This window comes from Oreochromis aureus, linkage group 13, assembly GCF_013358895.1.
Source record: "Oreochromis aureus strain Israel breed Guangdong linkage group 13, ZZ_aureus, whole genome shotgun sequence".
Classification (NCBI taxonomy): Eukaryota; Metazoa; Chordata; class Actinopteri; order Cichliformes; family Cichlidae; genus Oreochromis; species Oreochromis aureus.
Genome location: NC_052954.1, coordinates 6663915 through 6680985, shown reverse-complemented (window position 1 = coordinate 6680985; position 17071 = coordinate 6663915). Strand labels below are relative to the sequence as shown.

Genomic DNA, 17071 nt, shown 5'->3' with positions numbered 1-17071 from the left:
TACAGTTCTGACACATGTGAAACTGAATTATCTCAAGGTGTCAATAGGCTGGCGGCAAGAAGGTGAAATTTTTACTGAATATCTCAAATCTTTCAAAACAGAGTGGTTCTTGCATTTTTCGGCCTTTTACTCAGTAGCACTTCAGACAAACATAAGAAATAACCTACAGTTTCTAAAAGGAGTCAGATGGTGCACACTGAAAAATCCATATCAGTGTGCTCTGTGCTACTCAAAAAAATCAAGAAGCTGCAAGAAGAATTAAGAATGGAGAATTACTACAGTACAGTGCAAATGTCATAAGCCAATTTGACAAACTGCTCATCACCACTGGCTAAAATGCAGACCCAAAATGACAGAGCCTCTACAGATAGTTATGGACACTGTTGTTTCTCTGAGGTTAACACGTCACATTAGGAGTAAAGGCTTTGGCACACAACTGAACCTTTAACTCAGACAATACTGAAGCCATATGACGAAAGAAACATCAAACAAGTGCAGCTAAAGGGAATTCACGAGTTTCGTATTTACATCAGTACCATTCACATTTTCATCACAAATAAGAGATTTTGTTGTTGATAGGTGACAAATCAACAGCTGATTATCATCTTTTCTTGTAAAATTCAGTTTTTCGCTGCCAACAAGGTAGTTTACAATCAGTGTGTCCTGAAGCGTCATTACCAAGGAAGCCAGGATGTACTACAGGGGAGACGTTTGTTTTCTCTCGTATCAGGAGGCTGAGAAGAAATGCTCTGTGTAGCTTCCTTCCTGTCGCGTTGAACGGAACCACAGCGAACCCTGATTTAACCTCAGTGCACAGGATACTGTAAACAATCCACTCACAGGTTATATTGGTTTTGGTTTATTCCCCCCAACTTATTTGTAGACACAAAGCATATTCCTATTGAATCTCAGTTTAACCTATAGTATTTATCAGCTTGACTTAAACAATCCTAAATTATCCTAACCTCATCTGGTGTTTATTACAACTTCTAATAGAGAAAGTTTTCTAGTTCTATTCTCCACCAGCTAGTTGCTGCTAACTTTATTGAGGAAAGCAAAATAGGTCAGTTTCAAGTGACAACACCAAAACAATGAGCTCAAGGAGACTAAAACAACCCCCAGAGATGACTGCATCAGCAGTCATTTGTGACAGCTAAATAAATGGCCAATTTAACATTACACTTAAGAAAGCATGAATATTCAATCCATATTCATTGACCTGACAAGACAAAAAAAAACTGTAAAAAAATCAGATTTTGCGCTTTTCTAAGTACTTGAAACATGCCGCAAGACAGTGTTGGATTTTATTTACAAGAAAAAAGAGTAACCACAAGTAAGTAACCTGTTCTTTATGGCTAGTTTAGCAGGTGAAACATGTAAGATGTTTGTTCCTGTAATGGTGCCGTTGCACTGACATTCAGACTGAACATTCATAATAACAAACTCGAACTGAGCTGACATCATTCCTTTTGATGTTTATTTAGATGCAGCTCCATATGTTGTGGAGGCCACAGAGAAGCAAACCATTTATATAGACTCTGAATTCGATGAAAACCAACATATGGGAGATCGTGGCTCAAGAGTTGGGACTTCGCCTTGTAATCAGAAGGTTGCCGGTTCGAGCCCCGGCTCGGACAGTCTCGCTCGTTGTGTCCTTGGGCAAGACACTTCACCCGTTGCCTACTGGTGGTGGTCAGAGGGCTCGGTGGCGCCAGTGTCCGGCAGCCTCGCCTCTGTCAGTGCGCCCCAGGGTGGCTGTGGCTACAATGTAGCTTGCCATCACCAGTGTGTGAATGGGTGGATGACTGGATATGTAAAGCGCTTTGGGGTCCTTAGGGACTATTAAAGCGCTATATAAATACAGGCCATTTACCATATGGTGCTCTGTGATTACTAGATCTTCATTACCCATATGGAAAAGATATATATATAAACTTTCTATCTGTCTTGTGTGAAACTTGTATGAAAAGCATATAAGATCCCATGAAAAATTATATAAATGAAACTTGTATGTTTTGGATACTTACTAAAACAATGTATGAAAGTAATGAGAAAGTGGCCACTTTCATGAGTAAATCATATAAGCCTTATATGATTCACTATATGAAGTAAGCAACATCTTATGCAAGTCTTTTATAAGTTTTTACTATTTCTTTTCCATATGGGTAACTTTGAATCCCAAACACCAGCAATGTCACAACCACCAATACAGTTTTCTCAAACTTTCAGACCACAACTCTGGTCTTCTAAGATTGTTGTTGTTCTGTTATGCATTAACTTCCAGTACTTTAATCCAGCACTTAATTAACGACTTAAAAAAACATGTGGAAACAAGTTATGCTAGAAGTGTCCTATATTGCAACATCATATCCGGTTTATTGGTAAATAATTGCAGGACAGAATGTCCTCACGTTGACAAAATAATGGAGTAATTCATCAGGACATTTCACCTCTGCAAGGATCTGCATGGAGATGGGCACACAGTTCTCACAACATCAGCACTGAATGACAGTTTAGCTGCACACAGAATCCGCATGCATGTGTTTGTATCTGTGTGTGATAGACACAGCTTGTCCCAGGTACTCACTGCACTGTATGTCTTTGAGTATTTCTTAACCATGTCCTGGAAAAGGCGAGCTAGACCTGTTTAGCCACCTATTTCCCGTAATGCCCCTCCTCTGCTGCTCTGTCTCCTCCCATTTCCCTCAGGTCCCCTCCTCCCCCTTCTCTCCCCCTCTTTCTCTTTCTCCCTTCACACTGTAAATAGTTGCTGACTACACCAGCTCCACCTGAATGAATTTGCAATCAACTCACAAAATTAGACAGAAATTACTACAGAGCAGTCCTTTCCTCATTGCATTTATTATAAACAGGAGGTTTCTTTTAATGGCATTTATACACTTCCCTTATTTACTTACATACTTCTGGATTACATAAGTTATGGGAATTTATCAGATTACAATATATTACTAAATATAGAAACAAAAACTGGATATTTTTTGTCCTACCCTGTGCACAAATAAGAAATTTAGACTGAAGCTGACTTTACACAATAAAGCTCTGTGTTTTTCATTTACCTCAGTTTTGCATGGGGATTTAAAGAGTCCATTCACTTTTGTGACTAATATTGATCTGAATTAACAGATCAATAACAATGCCAGGATCAAAACTAGCTCTATTTCCCAGTCATTTGTCTATAAGTTTGGAGCATGCCTTTACTTCCATTCTCTGATCCTACAATTTCCAAACTTCCTGCTGCACATTTTAATGATAGGTATTGTACAGTATGTGTTGCTAGAACAGCTCCTTATGCAAGACCCAACTCATGTTCAGAGCAGGGAAAATCCCATGTAGCTGTTGCTGTGAATGTTTGACTAGAAACAGTGTATACCTGTCTGTTGCTGAGTGTTCAGCAGACATGTGTGGCCTCATTGTTTTCACTGATTATTTTTCATGTGAGTAAAGTGAGCGTCCCCCCCCCCCACACACACACACACACACGCGCACACACGCACACACACACACACACACACAAACACAAAAATCCACCCAATCCAACCCAAATCAGGAAGTGTATTAACCACTGCTGAAAATACTTTTAAAGTAGCAGTAAGTACAAATTTGCAGACAAAGGAGTCGACGTTTGCACTTCAGTGTTACCCAATGAAAATTGGTACCAAATGTATAGCATTCAAAAACATAATTTAAAATGAGCAGGAACCAAACAAAGACGGACTGAACTCCATCATGATCAAGTGTATAGTTTGTCTGTATGACTTGTCTTTTCAAATCACCACATTTTGTTTTTTTCTAATCAGAGACCATAGCTGAATGACCTACAGCTATTTGGCTAGCTAGTTTGTTTAGCAATTATAAAGGATGCTAAATTTAGCTAGTCAAAAACTGGCTTAAAATGAACCTGCTTGAAAAAACAAAACAGCCACACTGTTACACTGCTACAGCTTTAAATTTAAGCCTTGTTAGTTCAATAGAACAAGCAGTAAAATGTAAACAGAAAGGACAGTATTTAAGCAAGCTTATTCAGTCCTGACATAACTGAACTGAATAAGCTAGCTTATACCGGACCTAAGTTTAATTTGCTAATTTTCCAATAGACAAGTTTAATTTTAAGCTTATTGTATTAAAGCTTATTCTGGAAACCAAAAATACAACTTAAATAGAATAACCTATAAAAATATATTGTAGAAAAAACAAACAAAATGCAGCACTAAGAGCTTAAGAGCTCTGAAACAGAGTACAGAGTTCTTCTTGAAGCAAGCCAAAAATACCATCATTCATTACTAAAATGATTGCAGCTTACTGACCATGGCTTGATATATTTTTTGCGATAGGTTATTTACTTTACTACAACTGCTTCTGAGTATTGTGGTTTCATTTCTAGCTCATTCCAGAGTGCCCAAATGATGTCTCACTACTGAAAAATATCATGCTGATTCAATATATGAATATGGTTACTGAGAAAATCCTAAAGAGATATGCCACCTCCCACTGAAACTATTGCAACTCTTTATTAGCCTACTGCATGAACATGGAACTGCAAATGGCTGGTCCATTGATACTGGTTCAGCTGTTGATTGAGTATTTGATTGCAGAACAAAAGGATTCAGTATCATGCGTGCGCCTTTGCATCAGATGACTTAATAATTGCCTGCATTACAACATAGTTACCTAGTTTGACTCGTTTGCCTCTAGAGTCGTGACATTACTGCATTTCCCTTTTTTGACAAGCAGCCTCTCAACTGTGTCAACACAATGTGGCAGACAGAGGCATTAAGTAGACACAGACTTCGAATAGCTTCTGTACGTTCCACCAACATTTTTCTCTTGGCACTTCCACTTTTGTTAGAGTTTGTTTATTCCCCTCTGTCATGTATATTTGTACAATACCAAGTATTTGACACAAAGAGGAAGAGTGAAGCTGTGTGTGTAAAAAAGTACGCTCAACACTCTCAGGTCATTCCAGCGTGCTGCCCATAAAAAATACAGCAGGAACACTGGAAGTTCAGAATGAGTGCTGAAATTGACAGATAGACAGTCAGATAGACGGCACTGGGGAAAGCTTAGGGATTATTTGAACTAATCTTTACTATGATCACCACCTATTTCGGTTGTGTACACACAGGAATATACAGGGTAAGTTTCTGGCTGCCCCGCCAAATTTATTTCCAATTGATTTAAATGTACATGTCAGAGGCTCTTACAAAAAACTTTCTTTTGGTTCCTCTTCATTTTGGTGATTTCTTGCTCATTCAGCATCAGCGGGAAATAGACTGTCTGTCTTACAGCTCCAAGACCCAAACCAAGTTTATATTGCTGGGTTCTTCGTGCTCAAAGAGAAGAACAAACAAAAAGGGACTAGAAAGTATGAAGAAACCAGAACCCTTGGAATGTCAACAAAAATTAGAAATTTTTAGCTTTATGAAGGGAACAGTTACAGTAACTGTTCCTGTCATTGCTAAAAATTGTGGGTGGGTACTGATTTCAGCTGAACTCTCTCAGTTTTGAAAAAAAGGTGGAAGTGATATCCAGTGGCACAGAAGAAACTGCTGACCAACAATGTGATAGCATACAACAGTGTACAGTCTACATAACCAGAGCCTGGAATGTCTGTTAGCTAGCAGATGTCAGGGTTTGTTTTTTTCTTTTAAACTATAATCAGCATCGTCCGCTTCATAGGTTAGTTTTTTTCTTTAAACTAAGCAACTCTAGAAACTTCTATCTAGCATTGTCAAAAGGTTGCTTCTTTTTTCTTTTTTTCTTTTTTTTTCCAGGTTTTATGCTAAGCTAAGCTATTGTGGTTTTGCAGTCATGTAACTGCTACATGTTAACTTTTCTGCCATTTTAATGATGCTGTGGGCCCAGTGACACAGGCCTACAGACTGATCACATACCATATGGTAACTACTGTTCACAATGGAAAAAATGTGTATTCCCTGACTAGGGTGGCAAAAACCTCCATCTTATTGCTTTAGTCACTAGCAGATTGTTGCAGTCACCTGTAGTTTGCACTGAAGACACCAACTTGTCTGCAAACACTAAACCAAGTACTAGTGAAACAATGAAAAGTGTGAGACAAAAATGAAACAGAGAATATTGATCTAAAGTAAAAATCGAGCCTTTTAAAATGTGTTGGTCGCGCTGAGACACAACTGATAATTTGATACATTTGTTTCTTACAGTTTAAGCCCAAAGTAGCATTTCTTTATCATGTAGAAATACTGAGAAGTATCATTAAAACTGCTCCTCTTTTTCTTGTATTAAAATATCTCAGGAATTAAATGCGTAGTTAAAGTGTATTTAATGTTTTTACAGTGACAGATAGGAGCGTTTCACTGGTCCAGCTCACTTAAGATCAAAGTGGGCTGCGTGTGGCCCACACCATAAAATGAATTTGACATCCCTACCATAGAGGTTACTTATTACCCTTATTTTGGAAAACCTGTCTTTGGACAATAGTATCCTTTCAATTTGCTTTCACGGTCCTGCTTCGGTGTTACAGCATTTTTCTGTGCATCATCAAAAAGTGTTTACCAAAGAACACAAGCTTGATCCAACCCAACATGTTTGGAATTATGTGGGATAAGATTTATAATAGGGCTAAAAAGTTTCAGGTTAAGATTTTTCCCAGAAGAGTGGCAGATGCAGTATTTTTACAACCAACAATCACACTTATATCTTTGAGCATGAAATAAATTAAATATCTTTAGTAATGTAACGTAACTCAAGTGTAAAAATCATTCTTCTTCTTGCTCTTCCAATACCATCACAATATGAAAAGGTCACAGGTCACAGTTGCATGGCACGAACCCCTAAATATCAGAAGCATCATCAGTTCAACAGTCTTCCCCCACTCAGCGTCACCACAGGCAGACACTTGGATTCGCACCTTTGGCCCTGGATTCTGACACCATAACGCCACAAAAAGGCAGCCTTGGTATTGTGCACCTACGCTGTGAGATCACACTGGTGTTTTCTGTCGTCCCACCCCTAGGGAATCTAATGTGACAACACTGCGCACACCCCACCCCCACCCACCCACACGCACCAACAGTGCTTGACATCACAGGACTCCCTTCTGGTTGTTAGTGGTTTTTAAAACCACTCTGTACACCTCCTTTGCTCACGCTCACAGCAGCGGAGTCACAGATCACCCCCTCAGTTAACTGACGTTACTGAGAGCTAGTGAACGCATCCTCAAGCCAGTCTCACACACCAGGTTAAAAGTAAAATCTTGAAGCTGCTCTGTCAGCAATATTTCTGACAACAGAAGATGTGATAATGCTAATATTCATATCTATAGATATAGATATAGAAATATATAGATATATATTCTACTCAGCAAACAAGTATCCATCTTCTGTTAGTGTCAGAGGTGTGAAACTGTGTCAGCTGCATGTTGTTTCTTTTTGCTAAGCAGGTTACAGAGGATAACACAGAGATGTTATCAGATCTTAGCAACTTTACTGTCTAGATAGAGGAAATAGTGTCATCTCGGGTGCATTAGAGTGAGGACAGGAGACTTTGTAGTGTAGTATTTTCTTTGGTTACCAAAAGCTGTTTACTCACATTTCACATTCTGACTGCCTGTTCTGGGTTTTGTAATAAAAATCCAAACATCAGCAGCGTGTTGACGTCTCTTGTCAAATTAAATTAAAAATGACTGCATATTAGTTAGTAAAACCTTGGTTTTTAAACGAAAACGTGTTCTTTGCTTAATTACAGAGTACAGACAGGGGAAATTCCCTTTAGTCTGTAACATTAAAGTGAGTCACAGCACCCTCTGTTGGACAGAAGCACAAAGTGCAAATGTTTTTTAAGCTGATGACATTCTGAGATGACCTCACACGTCACCCAATTTCTTCTGTCTTTGCTTTTTTTTCTCTCACAGGGGTCTAGTGAGTGTTTTACCTGTAAATACTGAATTTATGCCTCAGGTCTTCTATACATTAAAAAAAAAAAAAAAATCCCCGCTTGCCCCTGCAGGCGGTCAATCCTTCAAGCTCGGGTCCTCTATCAGAGGCCTGGGAGCTTGAGGGTCCTCCGCTGTATCTTAGCTGTTCCTAGGACTGGGCTCTTCTGGACAGAGATCTCCGATGTAGTTCCCAGGATCTGCTGGAGCCACTCGCCTAGCTTGGGAGTCACTGCACCGAGTGCTCCGATTACCACTGGGGCATATACATATATATGCAAGCTGGAATGAAAGACAGCACAGAGACCCTAATCATGGCAGCACAGGAACAAGCTCTAAGCACACGAACCATAGAGGCGGGTGTCTACCACACCAGGCAAGACCCCAGGTGCATGCTTTGTAGAGATGCCCCTGAGACAATGCAGCACATAACAGCAGGGTGTAAGATGCTAGCAGTCAGGGCATATATGGAATGTCATGACCAAGTGGCGGGCATAGTATACCTGGCCATACTGTGCCAAGTATGGCCTGGAAGTTCCAAGGTCAAAATGGGAGATGCCCCCTAGGGTGGATGAGAATGACCGGTAGCCAGAGTAATACTGGAAGAGCATGTGGGAGAAGGGACCCATAACAACAATACTCAGTGGCTAGCAGAGATAATAGCAGACCACAGCAACCACCCTGAACAGGAACCAGTAAGCATCACAGTGGCAGACATCCAAGAAAGATCAACAAGATCAACAGGACCCTGAGAGCCTTCATCAAGAGTTTGATGGGGATGTGGCAAATATCACTAGAGGCCAACTTCAAGCCACCAAAAGTCACCATCAAGTGTGGGATCTGCCAAGAAGTGTAGTTGGATCTTAAAAAAGAGAGGGAAAGGATTCAGAACTGAGGGGAATGTACTACCAGGAGGCAACATTGTAGACATTAAGGACAAAGAGTGGGGAATTAGTTTTTAATCATATGGATGGCATTTGGATTGAAATTAAAATAAAATGAAATAAAATTAAGATTCCAGATTTTAAATGAAGCCACAAAGCACGATGATTTGTTGAAAATGTGACAGACTCCAGGAGCATTTTGAGGCGGAAATGAAAGGAAAGGTAGCAAACACAGAGAAAGAAACAGAGGAAATAGCTCTGAATAAAATGTAAAAAGACTTTCAAATACCAAAAATGATTTCACAGAATAAAAGGAAAGCATTAGAAATTTGCATGAAGAAACAAGAAAGACAAAACTCAGTATTAACATTTGGACTTGGACAAGACTAAGACTTTTCCTTAAACAGATATTTCTTTTATTTCAGTAAATAAAACTTAAGTCTAACCTCACAGATGTCAAAGAGCTCAAAAAATGAACGGCATAAAGTCATTTTTTGGCATAACAGATTATTTATTTTAAAATGATGAATTTTGTCAATATTACACTACAGGTCCACAGAGTACTTCACAATGCAGTAACTGAGCTATCACTGTCAAATGTTCCTCTGGGGAACAGTGGAGTGGAGTGGAACCCGGGGGCAAGCACCAATTTTGGGCTACTTTTTTTTTTAACAGTGACAGCTCAGCTACTGCAGTGTGACTCCACACCAGATAGTGGCGGTAAAGCGTCAATTCTATGTTTTTAAGCAACGATAAAAAACCCAAAGGAGAAGTGGAAGTACGGGTAGGCAGTGGTGGAAGGATATTTTGCGAGGGCTCTGGATTATTTGTGTACTGTGCATACATATTTTGCTATGGATTCACAGCCCCCGACACGGCCATGGGAAAGGCGGATTCCTGGCTCTGTGGGTGCGCCTTTAAATTACAGGTGAGCGAATTTCGGAGTGGCCGCAGTCGCGAGAAGTCCCTCGTGTTTACAGCTGCAGCTGCTCGCAGTTGAAATGCTGAAGTTGTCGCTGTCACTTCGTGCAGGAGTTGTTAGACCACAGTTGACATTTTGTTTTAATAATGGACACGATGGTGAAAATTATTGCAAACCGATGAGTCGTGTTTGCGCTTGTAAGAGTAATTGGTTGCCATTAAAAAAGCCCCCAAAAGAAAAACGGCGACTAATTATTTATCTGCACAGTCGTACAAGTGGCTAACTAGCTAGTTTGGTCCTCTGAGGCCGTGTCCTAGTCATTGTGTCTCGCTAGATTTCCCTCGTATCTTTCAATTGAGCTTGTTTCTTTGTTTGTTTTGTTGCAGTTCTGGTTAATAAGTTAAATTAATAAAAGCCCTAGAAATATTTTAATTGTATTTCTGTTTGTTCTGTAGTTGAAAACACTCAATTCAGAAGAAAATGTAGCTGCTGTCTTTCTGTTGCTGTTTGCCAACAAACTCAGATCCTTTCATTTTTATAGCCTCTCCAGAGTGTCTTGGGTCTGTCCCGGGGCCTCCTGGTTGTGCATGCTTGGAACCCCTCACCCAGGAGGCATCCTTGCCAGATACCTAAATCGTCTCATCTGCCTCTCTTCAAAGTGAAGGAATAGCAGTTCTACTCTAATCAAATTCAAATTTTATTTGTCACATACACAGTCTTACACAGTACGATATGCAGTGAAATGCTTAGACAACTGCTCGTGACCTAAAGAAAAAAAAAAGACTATGAATAGGATAGGAAATAAATATGGAAATTAAAAGGGTAAATTTAACTAGGAAGGAATAAAATATAAAAATTAAGTTAAAAATGAAATAACTGTACAACAAAATACACAATACAGAAGTATGTAAGAATGTATGAAGAAATATGGAATAATAACAGCAGCTGTACAAGTATTAAATGGAAATGAAGAAATATAATGTCCAGGGTTGTGCAATCCACATGTGTAAGTGTCTTGTGCAGTGCAAATATGCTTTAAGTGATGAAGTGATTCGATTAGATGATCACGCATCTAATCGAATTAGTGTAAACAACTCTAAGCCCCTTTCGAGTAGCTGAACTCCTCACCCTGTCTTTAAGGGAGAGGCCAGCCACCCTTAGAGAAATCTCTTTTGTTTTTTCATCTGTCAGTCCTCTGCTCACCTCTTCCCAAACACGTAAACAGGACCCAGAGAAGATTAAACTCCTCCGCTTGCTGCTGCAAGTCATTGTTTTTTTTATTGTCTTCTTCTTAATATATTCAGATAATTATAAAAACATATGTACAACAGTAAACAGTTTGTTTATGCAGTCGGCTGGCATTTGTGTATATATACAGCAGTACTCTCAAACAAGAAATAGTGAACGCACCTGTATGAGGCAAATTCCACAATCACAGTTCAATCAGTCCCCCCACCCTGACACTTTTTTCCACTTTAAGTGAAGAAATGGAATTAAATCTGCACACATATTTATCTTTTTTTGGACATATCAACGTATCCTTTTAAGGTTAAGAGAATATGGTCATCAGATTGGAGAAGCTGAACAGTCAGAGCTGTGATAATGATATTTAAGGTGTGTTGACTGGTTCATAATGTCAGCTCATGTGAGAAAACATCCCATGCTAAAAGTTGCCGGTAGCTGCTGGTTGATGGTGAGCGGCACGGTGAATTTATTGTGTATTTTCCACAGTCTGTACAGATGAAGACTAGCAGAGCTGGAGATGAGGCAGGAGGAAGAGTTGACTCAATTCAATTTCAGTTTATGTATATAGCATTAATCACAACAACAGTCACCTCAAGACACTTTATACTGCAAGGTGGAGACCCTATTGTAATACAGAGAAAACTTAATGATCAAAACAACCTCTTTTTGAGCGAGCACTTGGTGACTGTGGGAAGGAAAAACACCATTTTAACTGGAAGAAACTTCCAGCAGAACCAGGTATAGGGAGGGGCAGCCTCTGAAGACTGGTTGGGGTTGAGGGGATGGAGAAAAGACATGCTGTGGAAGAGAGCCACTCTATGAGCTGTTCATTCAGTTTGTGGACTGTGGTTTAGCTTGACTCCATGCGTTTGTGAACTAATGCTTTGTTCAATTAATGTTGCCATGAATTATGGGTGGATTTTACTGATATTCTATCTTTATGTTGTCACCAAACAGATCTGCAGATTTGGGACTAGCTACAGGCTCCTCCACCTCTGCTGGCCCTTCTGTCCTGCCCAGGATGGCGCCCCCGGTGCCCCCTCGTCAGGTCCAGCAGTCCTACCGTCCATCCTACAGCTCCTTCTCCCCCTCTTACAGCCCCTATGGGAGCTCCATCTATGGTGGCTACAGCCCTTACAGCTACGGCTATGGTGGCGGTTATGGTGGTGGCTACAGCCTGGGAGGATACAGACACACACCTCACCTGGAAGACGTCCCCCCCAGCAGGTTTGTGCAGCAGGCAGAAGAGAGTAGCCGCGGTGCCTTTGAGTCCATCGAGAGCATCGTCCATGCGTTTGCTTCAATAAGCATGATGATGGATGCCACCTTTTCTGCGCTTCATAATGGTTTCCGTGCCGTACTGGAAGTAGTGAACCACGTCACACGACTGCGCGTGCACCTCACCCGGGTTTTGTCAAAGTTTGCTCTGGTGCGCACATTGCACTACTTGTACCGCTTGGCGCAGAAGCTGCTCGGGCGGAGGCTAGACCCTGAGGTCGAGGCCCTGTGGCCCAACCCCAGTGAGGCCACTGGTACGAGATCGTCCAGAGAGATGGAGGACCAGGCAGTTAAATCCTGGCCCATCTTAATGTTTTTTGCTCTAGTCTTGGGTGTACCCTACCTTATCTGGAAGCTGAGCTCCACTGCTGACTCTGAAGTCAAAGGTAAGGCTTGGAGATGGAACAGTAAGCACTCGCATATTCATAAAGATACATTTTGTTTTGTTGTTTGCAGTACACGTGTAAAGATGAGTCTGCTTGTATGACATCATGTGCCTTTCTGTAACTCTGTGGCAAATAAATTGGGTACTATAGCTCCATATGCCATTAGTCACTTTACAACTGACAGTACAAAGCAGAAGGACTTGTTTTTAATTAAAACAAGTTAAAATTATGAATGTCTTTAATTCAGTTTCCTTGCTTGGTTTAGACACTAACTGGGCAAGTGGGGAGGATGACCACGTGGTGGCCAGAGCAGAATATGACTTTACAGCTGCTTCTCAGGAGGAGCTTTCTATGCGAGCTGGAGAGATGCTCAACCTCGCTCCTAAAGGTGATGAGCTTTTTACTGGCTGCGGGACATTTGATTCTGAGTGCTTTGACCAAAAACCTTCTATTTTTATTTTCCTTATCTTAGAAATAACAGATGAGGGCTCTTCTCTTTTTTTTTTTTTCATGACAGTGAGAGGTGTGCCCCATGTTTACAACTATGACAATGTTTTCCTTTCCCTCGTGTTTAGAGCTACAGCCCCGTGTGCGTGGCTGGCTCCTGGCCAGTGTGAACGGTGAGACCACAGGGCTCGTCCCAGCCAACTATGTTAAGATTCTTGGCAAGAGGAGAGGCCGCCGGGCCGCAGATATGGAGAGGCTCGCTCAGGCCCAGCAGGCGAACACGCAGGCACCCCAAACAGGCTTGGCTGCACAAATGCAGACAACTGGAGCCCAAGGCTTTACCCCGGACCTCCCCTCTGCCTCGGCTTCCTCAGAGGACTTTCTGGAGTCGGCGTACAGAGAAACACCTGCTTCATTCAATCAGGGATCATCCAGCTCCACCATGACCTCCAACACACCGCTTAACATCCCTGAAAAGACTGATCCATGATCTTTGTGTCCATAAGTTTTCATTCATAACAGTGGTTTGTTCAGTCTGTAACTCTGGAGCTTAACTAATAATCTGCTGTTAGTTGATATTTTGGGGTGGTGGGCGATCCACAGACCTCATCAAGAACTGTTAAAGTAATTTTTGATTCAATTATTTTAACGCAGTATGGAACTTCTTATTACTTGCCAAGAATTGTTTCCTTACACAAGGCTCACTGCATCTGAAAATCTGAGCTTAATTTTTTTTAAACTCAAAAGCTTTTACAGAAATAAACATATGAGTATTCTAAAATGTGTTTTTAGGCGCACTGGCACATTATGTGTACACGGACAGTGTAAGAACACAGTTAAGGTGTTTTGTTTGATCATGTGATCACGTTTTGTTTTGACTCTCACATGTTTGGATTTCTGTATAGTTTTCTGTGATGTTAATTGGATCTATTCACAATAAGAAAGGGGCGAATTTTGCACATTTTCAACAGTTACCATTCAGAAATTTTTGAAATATTTAATATGATTATTATGAAAATAAATAATTTAAAAATCGTTTTTGTCCAGTGTGCTATAAGGTATCAAGTGAAAATGTTAGAAATTTTGGCAAGATTTTCAATTTGATTAAACTTGGACCCAACTGTTTAGTTTTAGTTTATGCTAATTTAAATGGCTTATTAGTATAATTTAATTTCATTTAATTTTTTTAAAAGTCTGACTTTATGGCAGAAGCACTTGATTTGCGACCACTGTCTCCAAGTAACAGGACGCCTAGCCTGCTGAATTGCGCCAACAGTGACTAGTCACCGTTGCAGATACAGACCGAATAACCGCATTTTGTTAATCCAAAGTGTTCTGGGAATAGCTTTTTATGTATCATTTTGATAGTGTAACCTGTCGATAGCATTTTCTGTGTTGTCGGGCTTAATAATATACATACGTCAATTTAAATAGCCACTTGCTCAGCCAACTGTATGCTAGCTAGAAGCTAATGCTACCTTCCTTGGCTATCGGAATTACTGAGGTTAAGGACGGAGTTGAGCCTGAGGGCACATTTTTGATGTTCTACTTCACTTTCGCCTTTGGTTTAAATGTCATAGCCACCGTTCTCAAAACGACTTTAGAGAAAAAGATAGAGAGAGATGATTACATTGGTTTACATCCCACCAGCAGCTATATAACGCATTAGGACGGACCACATCACTGGTGACCGTCATTTGATATTTACGGGGAGTACCTGAAGGCAGCAGCTCTGTCCCGTCCCGCAAACGCAGCTAGCATTAGCCGGTAGGAGAACACCGCAGCATCAGCATCACCCACACGCACAATGAGATGAAACATTTACCCACTTTTTAGATTGTACGAGACGAGGGTGAGTTTTATCTCACAGACCAGAACAGTAAGTGTCATTTCTGTTGTTGGATGTGTGTCACATATTTTTTTTCTCAATGAAAATGTGTTTCTGAGGCATAACAACCAAAGCATACTAAACAAACAAACAAACAATATTTGTCTCAGTAGTCGGCCAAATTTATTATTTTATGCAGTGGTGCACAGTTTCACAACTGGTCCATCCCTTTTATTCAGCAATTAATTTATCTGGGCTATAAAATGGTCCCTCAGAGTCCATCGGCCCAGCCTACTTACCTCACAAATAGTCCAAACCCTGAAAGTATTCAGTTTACTATCATGAGACAAAGAAAGGCATCAAATATACATTTTTTTATGTGAGAAACTGAAATCAGAAATTTTTTTCCAATCTTGTGTGACACAGAATGCTTAAAGGCAATTAAAACTTTCTATGTTATTCCTACGTAAGAGTTTTCTATCTGACATCCACACGGAGATGCATTGAAGATCACGTTGTAGTTAATGCCTTCTCTTCGGTGTACAGACTAAATAATACCACCTTCGAATTAGTATGCGACCTGCACTGTCTCCTATTGGTGTTCTTCTCCGAGTAATCAGTTCTTGATGGCTTACTAACCTTAACTTTTTTTTACAACAATGATAACAAACACACACAAAAAAAACCAACAACGAGTGTTGGTATGTACAAGGTTTGTGTACAAACAGTAATGTGTACAAACCGTGTTCTTGTTAACTGTAATTTGTACAAACCTTGTGTTTACCAAAAGTCATAGCACACCATTCCTGATCCCCCCTGTGTTATTTTGGCCAGAATCCTTCTGTCTCCCACCACCTGCACTGGGTCCAGGGTGCATCCCAGAACAGAGCTGTTCTTCCTGATGAGTTTATCCAACCTCTTCCTGTCAGTTGCCGATAAACCGGCGCCTTGTCTTTGTTGTAAAATCACATTCCTCTTGAATTTTTCAGTTAACGTTGATGAACATGTTATCCCAATAAGTATTTATTTAGTTGGGGGCTTTTTTACATTTAAAGTAAGAGGCTGAGCCAGCTATGCCACTACGTTGACTTCAACAGGGCTACTTAAACCGAATGTACAGATCATCCGTAATCCTTCTCTTTTCTTTCCATTTATATGATTGATTGATTGATTGACTGATAATACTTTATTCATCCCGAGGGAAATTGGGTATGTGTAAAAGGAAAAACTGTTAATAAAAAGAAATTTTTAATGAAAACCTAAACTGGGAAAGCTGAGAACCAAATAACAAACCTGGACAAGAGGGAACGGAGGTAACATGAAGGATGACAAGCAGGAGGAACATCATGGAGGAACACAGACGGACCAGTAACGCACACAAGAGGACAAATGCTATAAATTAGTGATGGCCCGCTTGAAGCTGATGCTCCGGTGCATGTGTCAAAAAAACCAACACACCGCTTCAGATGCACTCTGTTGAGGCTTGATTCGTTTGGCCAGAGTCATGTGATCAGTGATGTCCAATTGTGAATTGTGAATTCCACTCTGTAGATTGGGCAATCATAATGAAGCAGGTCATTTTTTTTGTAGATTCAAACTGCTCTTCATATTTTTGACCACCAGATGTCACCAGAGAGGACTGTTAAAAAGCTTCGAGTAATGAACTGTTTTTCAACACAAGCTTCAATGCTTCAGAAAGCTTTGTTTGGCCATCACTACTATAAATACATGCAGAGGGAAATGAGGAAACTGCACACAGGAGGGGGACACAGCTGAACCTAATGAATCTGACAAGACTGAGCTGAAAAACGAGATGGATCATTCATGTACTGTACATGATACGGGTAGATGCTGTATGTTCATGGGATGCTGGAGAGGCACAGATTAGGGTATTTGTGCAGCCAAGGTTGTTTGGGGTGCATCCGTGTTCGCCCGCTAGGCCTGAGCGAGCCTGTCCATATCTGCGGCCCGGCGACCTCTTCTCTTGCTAAGGATCTTAACGTAGTTGGCTGGGACGAGCCTGTGGTCTCACCGTCCACACTGGCCAGGAGCCAGCCCCGCACACAGGGCTGTAGCTCTAAACACGAGGGAGAGGAAAACACTGTGATAGTTGTAAACATGGGACACGCTCACACAAAAGAAGAGCTCTCA

At 40.7% G+C, this 17071-nt stretch overlaps 1 protein-coding gene and 1 long non-coding RNA gene across 2 annotated transcripts; one reads left to right on the top strand and one right to left on the bottom strand.

Moving 5' to 3' along the window:
* Window positions 1–1745: 1745 nt before the first annotated feature.
* Window positions 1746–16763, bottom strand: LOC120443212. The gene is made up of 3 exons (XR_005615236.1): window positions 16561–16763; window positions 3953–3956; window positions 1746–1755 (listed from the first exon to the last, which is right to left on the bottom strand). It is a non-coding gene; the product is annotated as an uncharacterized LOC120443212 (long non-coding RNA).
* pex13 (peroxisomal biogenesis factor 13) lies at window positions 9514–14127 on the top strand. The gene is made up of 5 exons (XM_039621380.1): window positions 9514–9598; window positions 9681–9742; window positions 11939–12645; window positions 12911–13033; window positions 13221–14127. Exons 1-5 carry the CDS (start codon window positions 9551–9553, stop codon window positions 13580–13582), a joined length of 1302 nt encoding a protein of 433 aa, XP_039477314.1. The 5' UTR covers window positions 9514–9550; the 3' UTR covers window positions 13583–14127.
* Window positions 16764–17071: the final 308 nt, after the last annotated feature.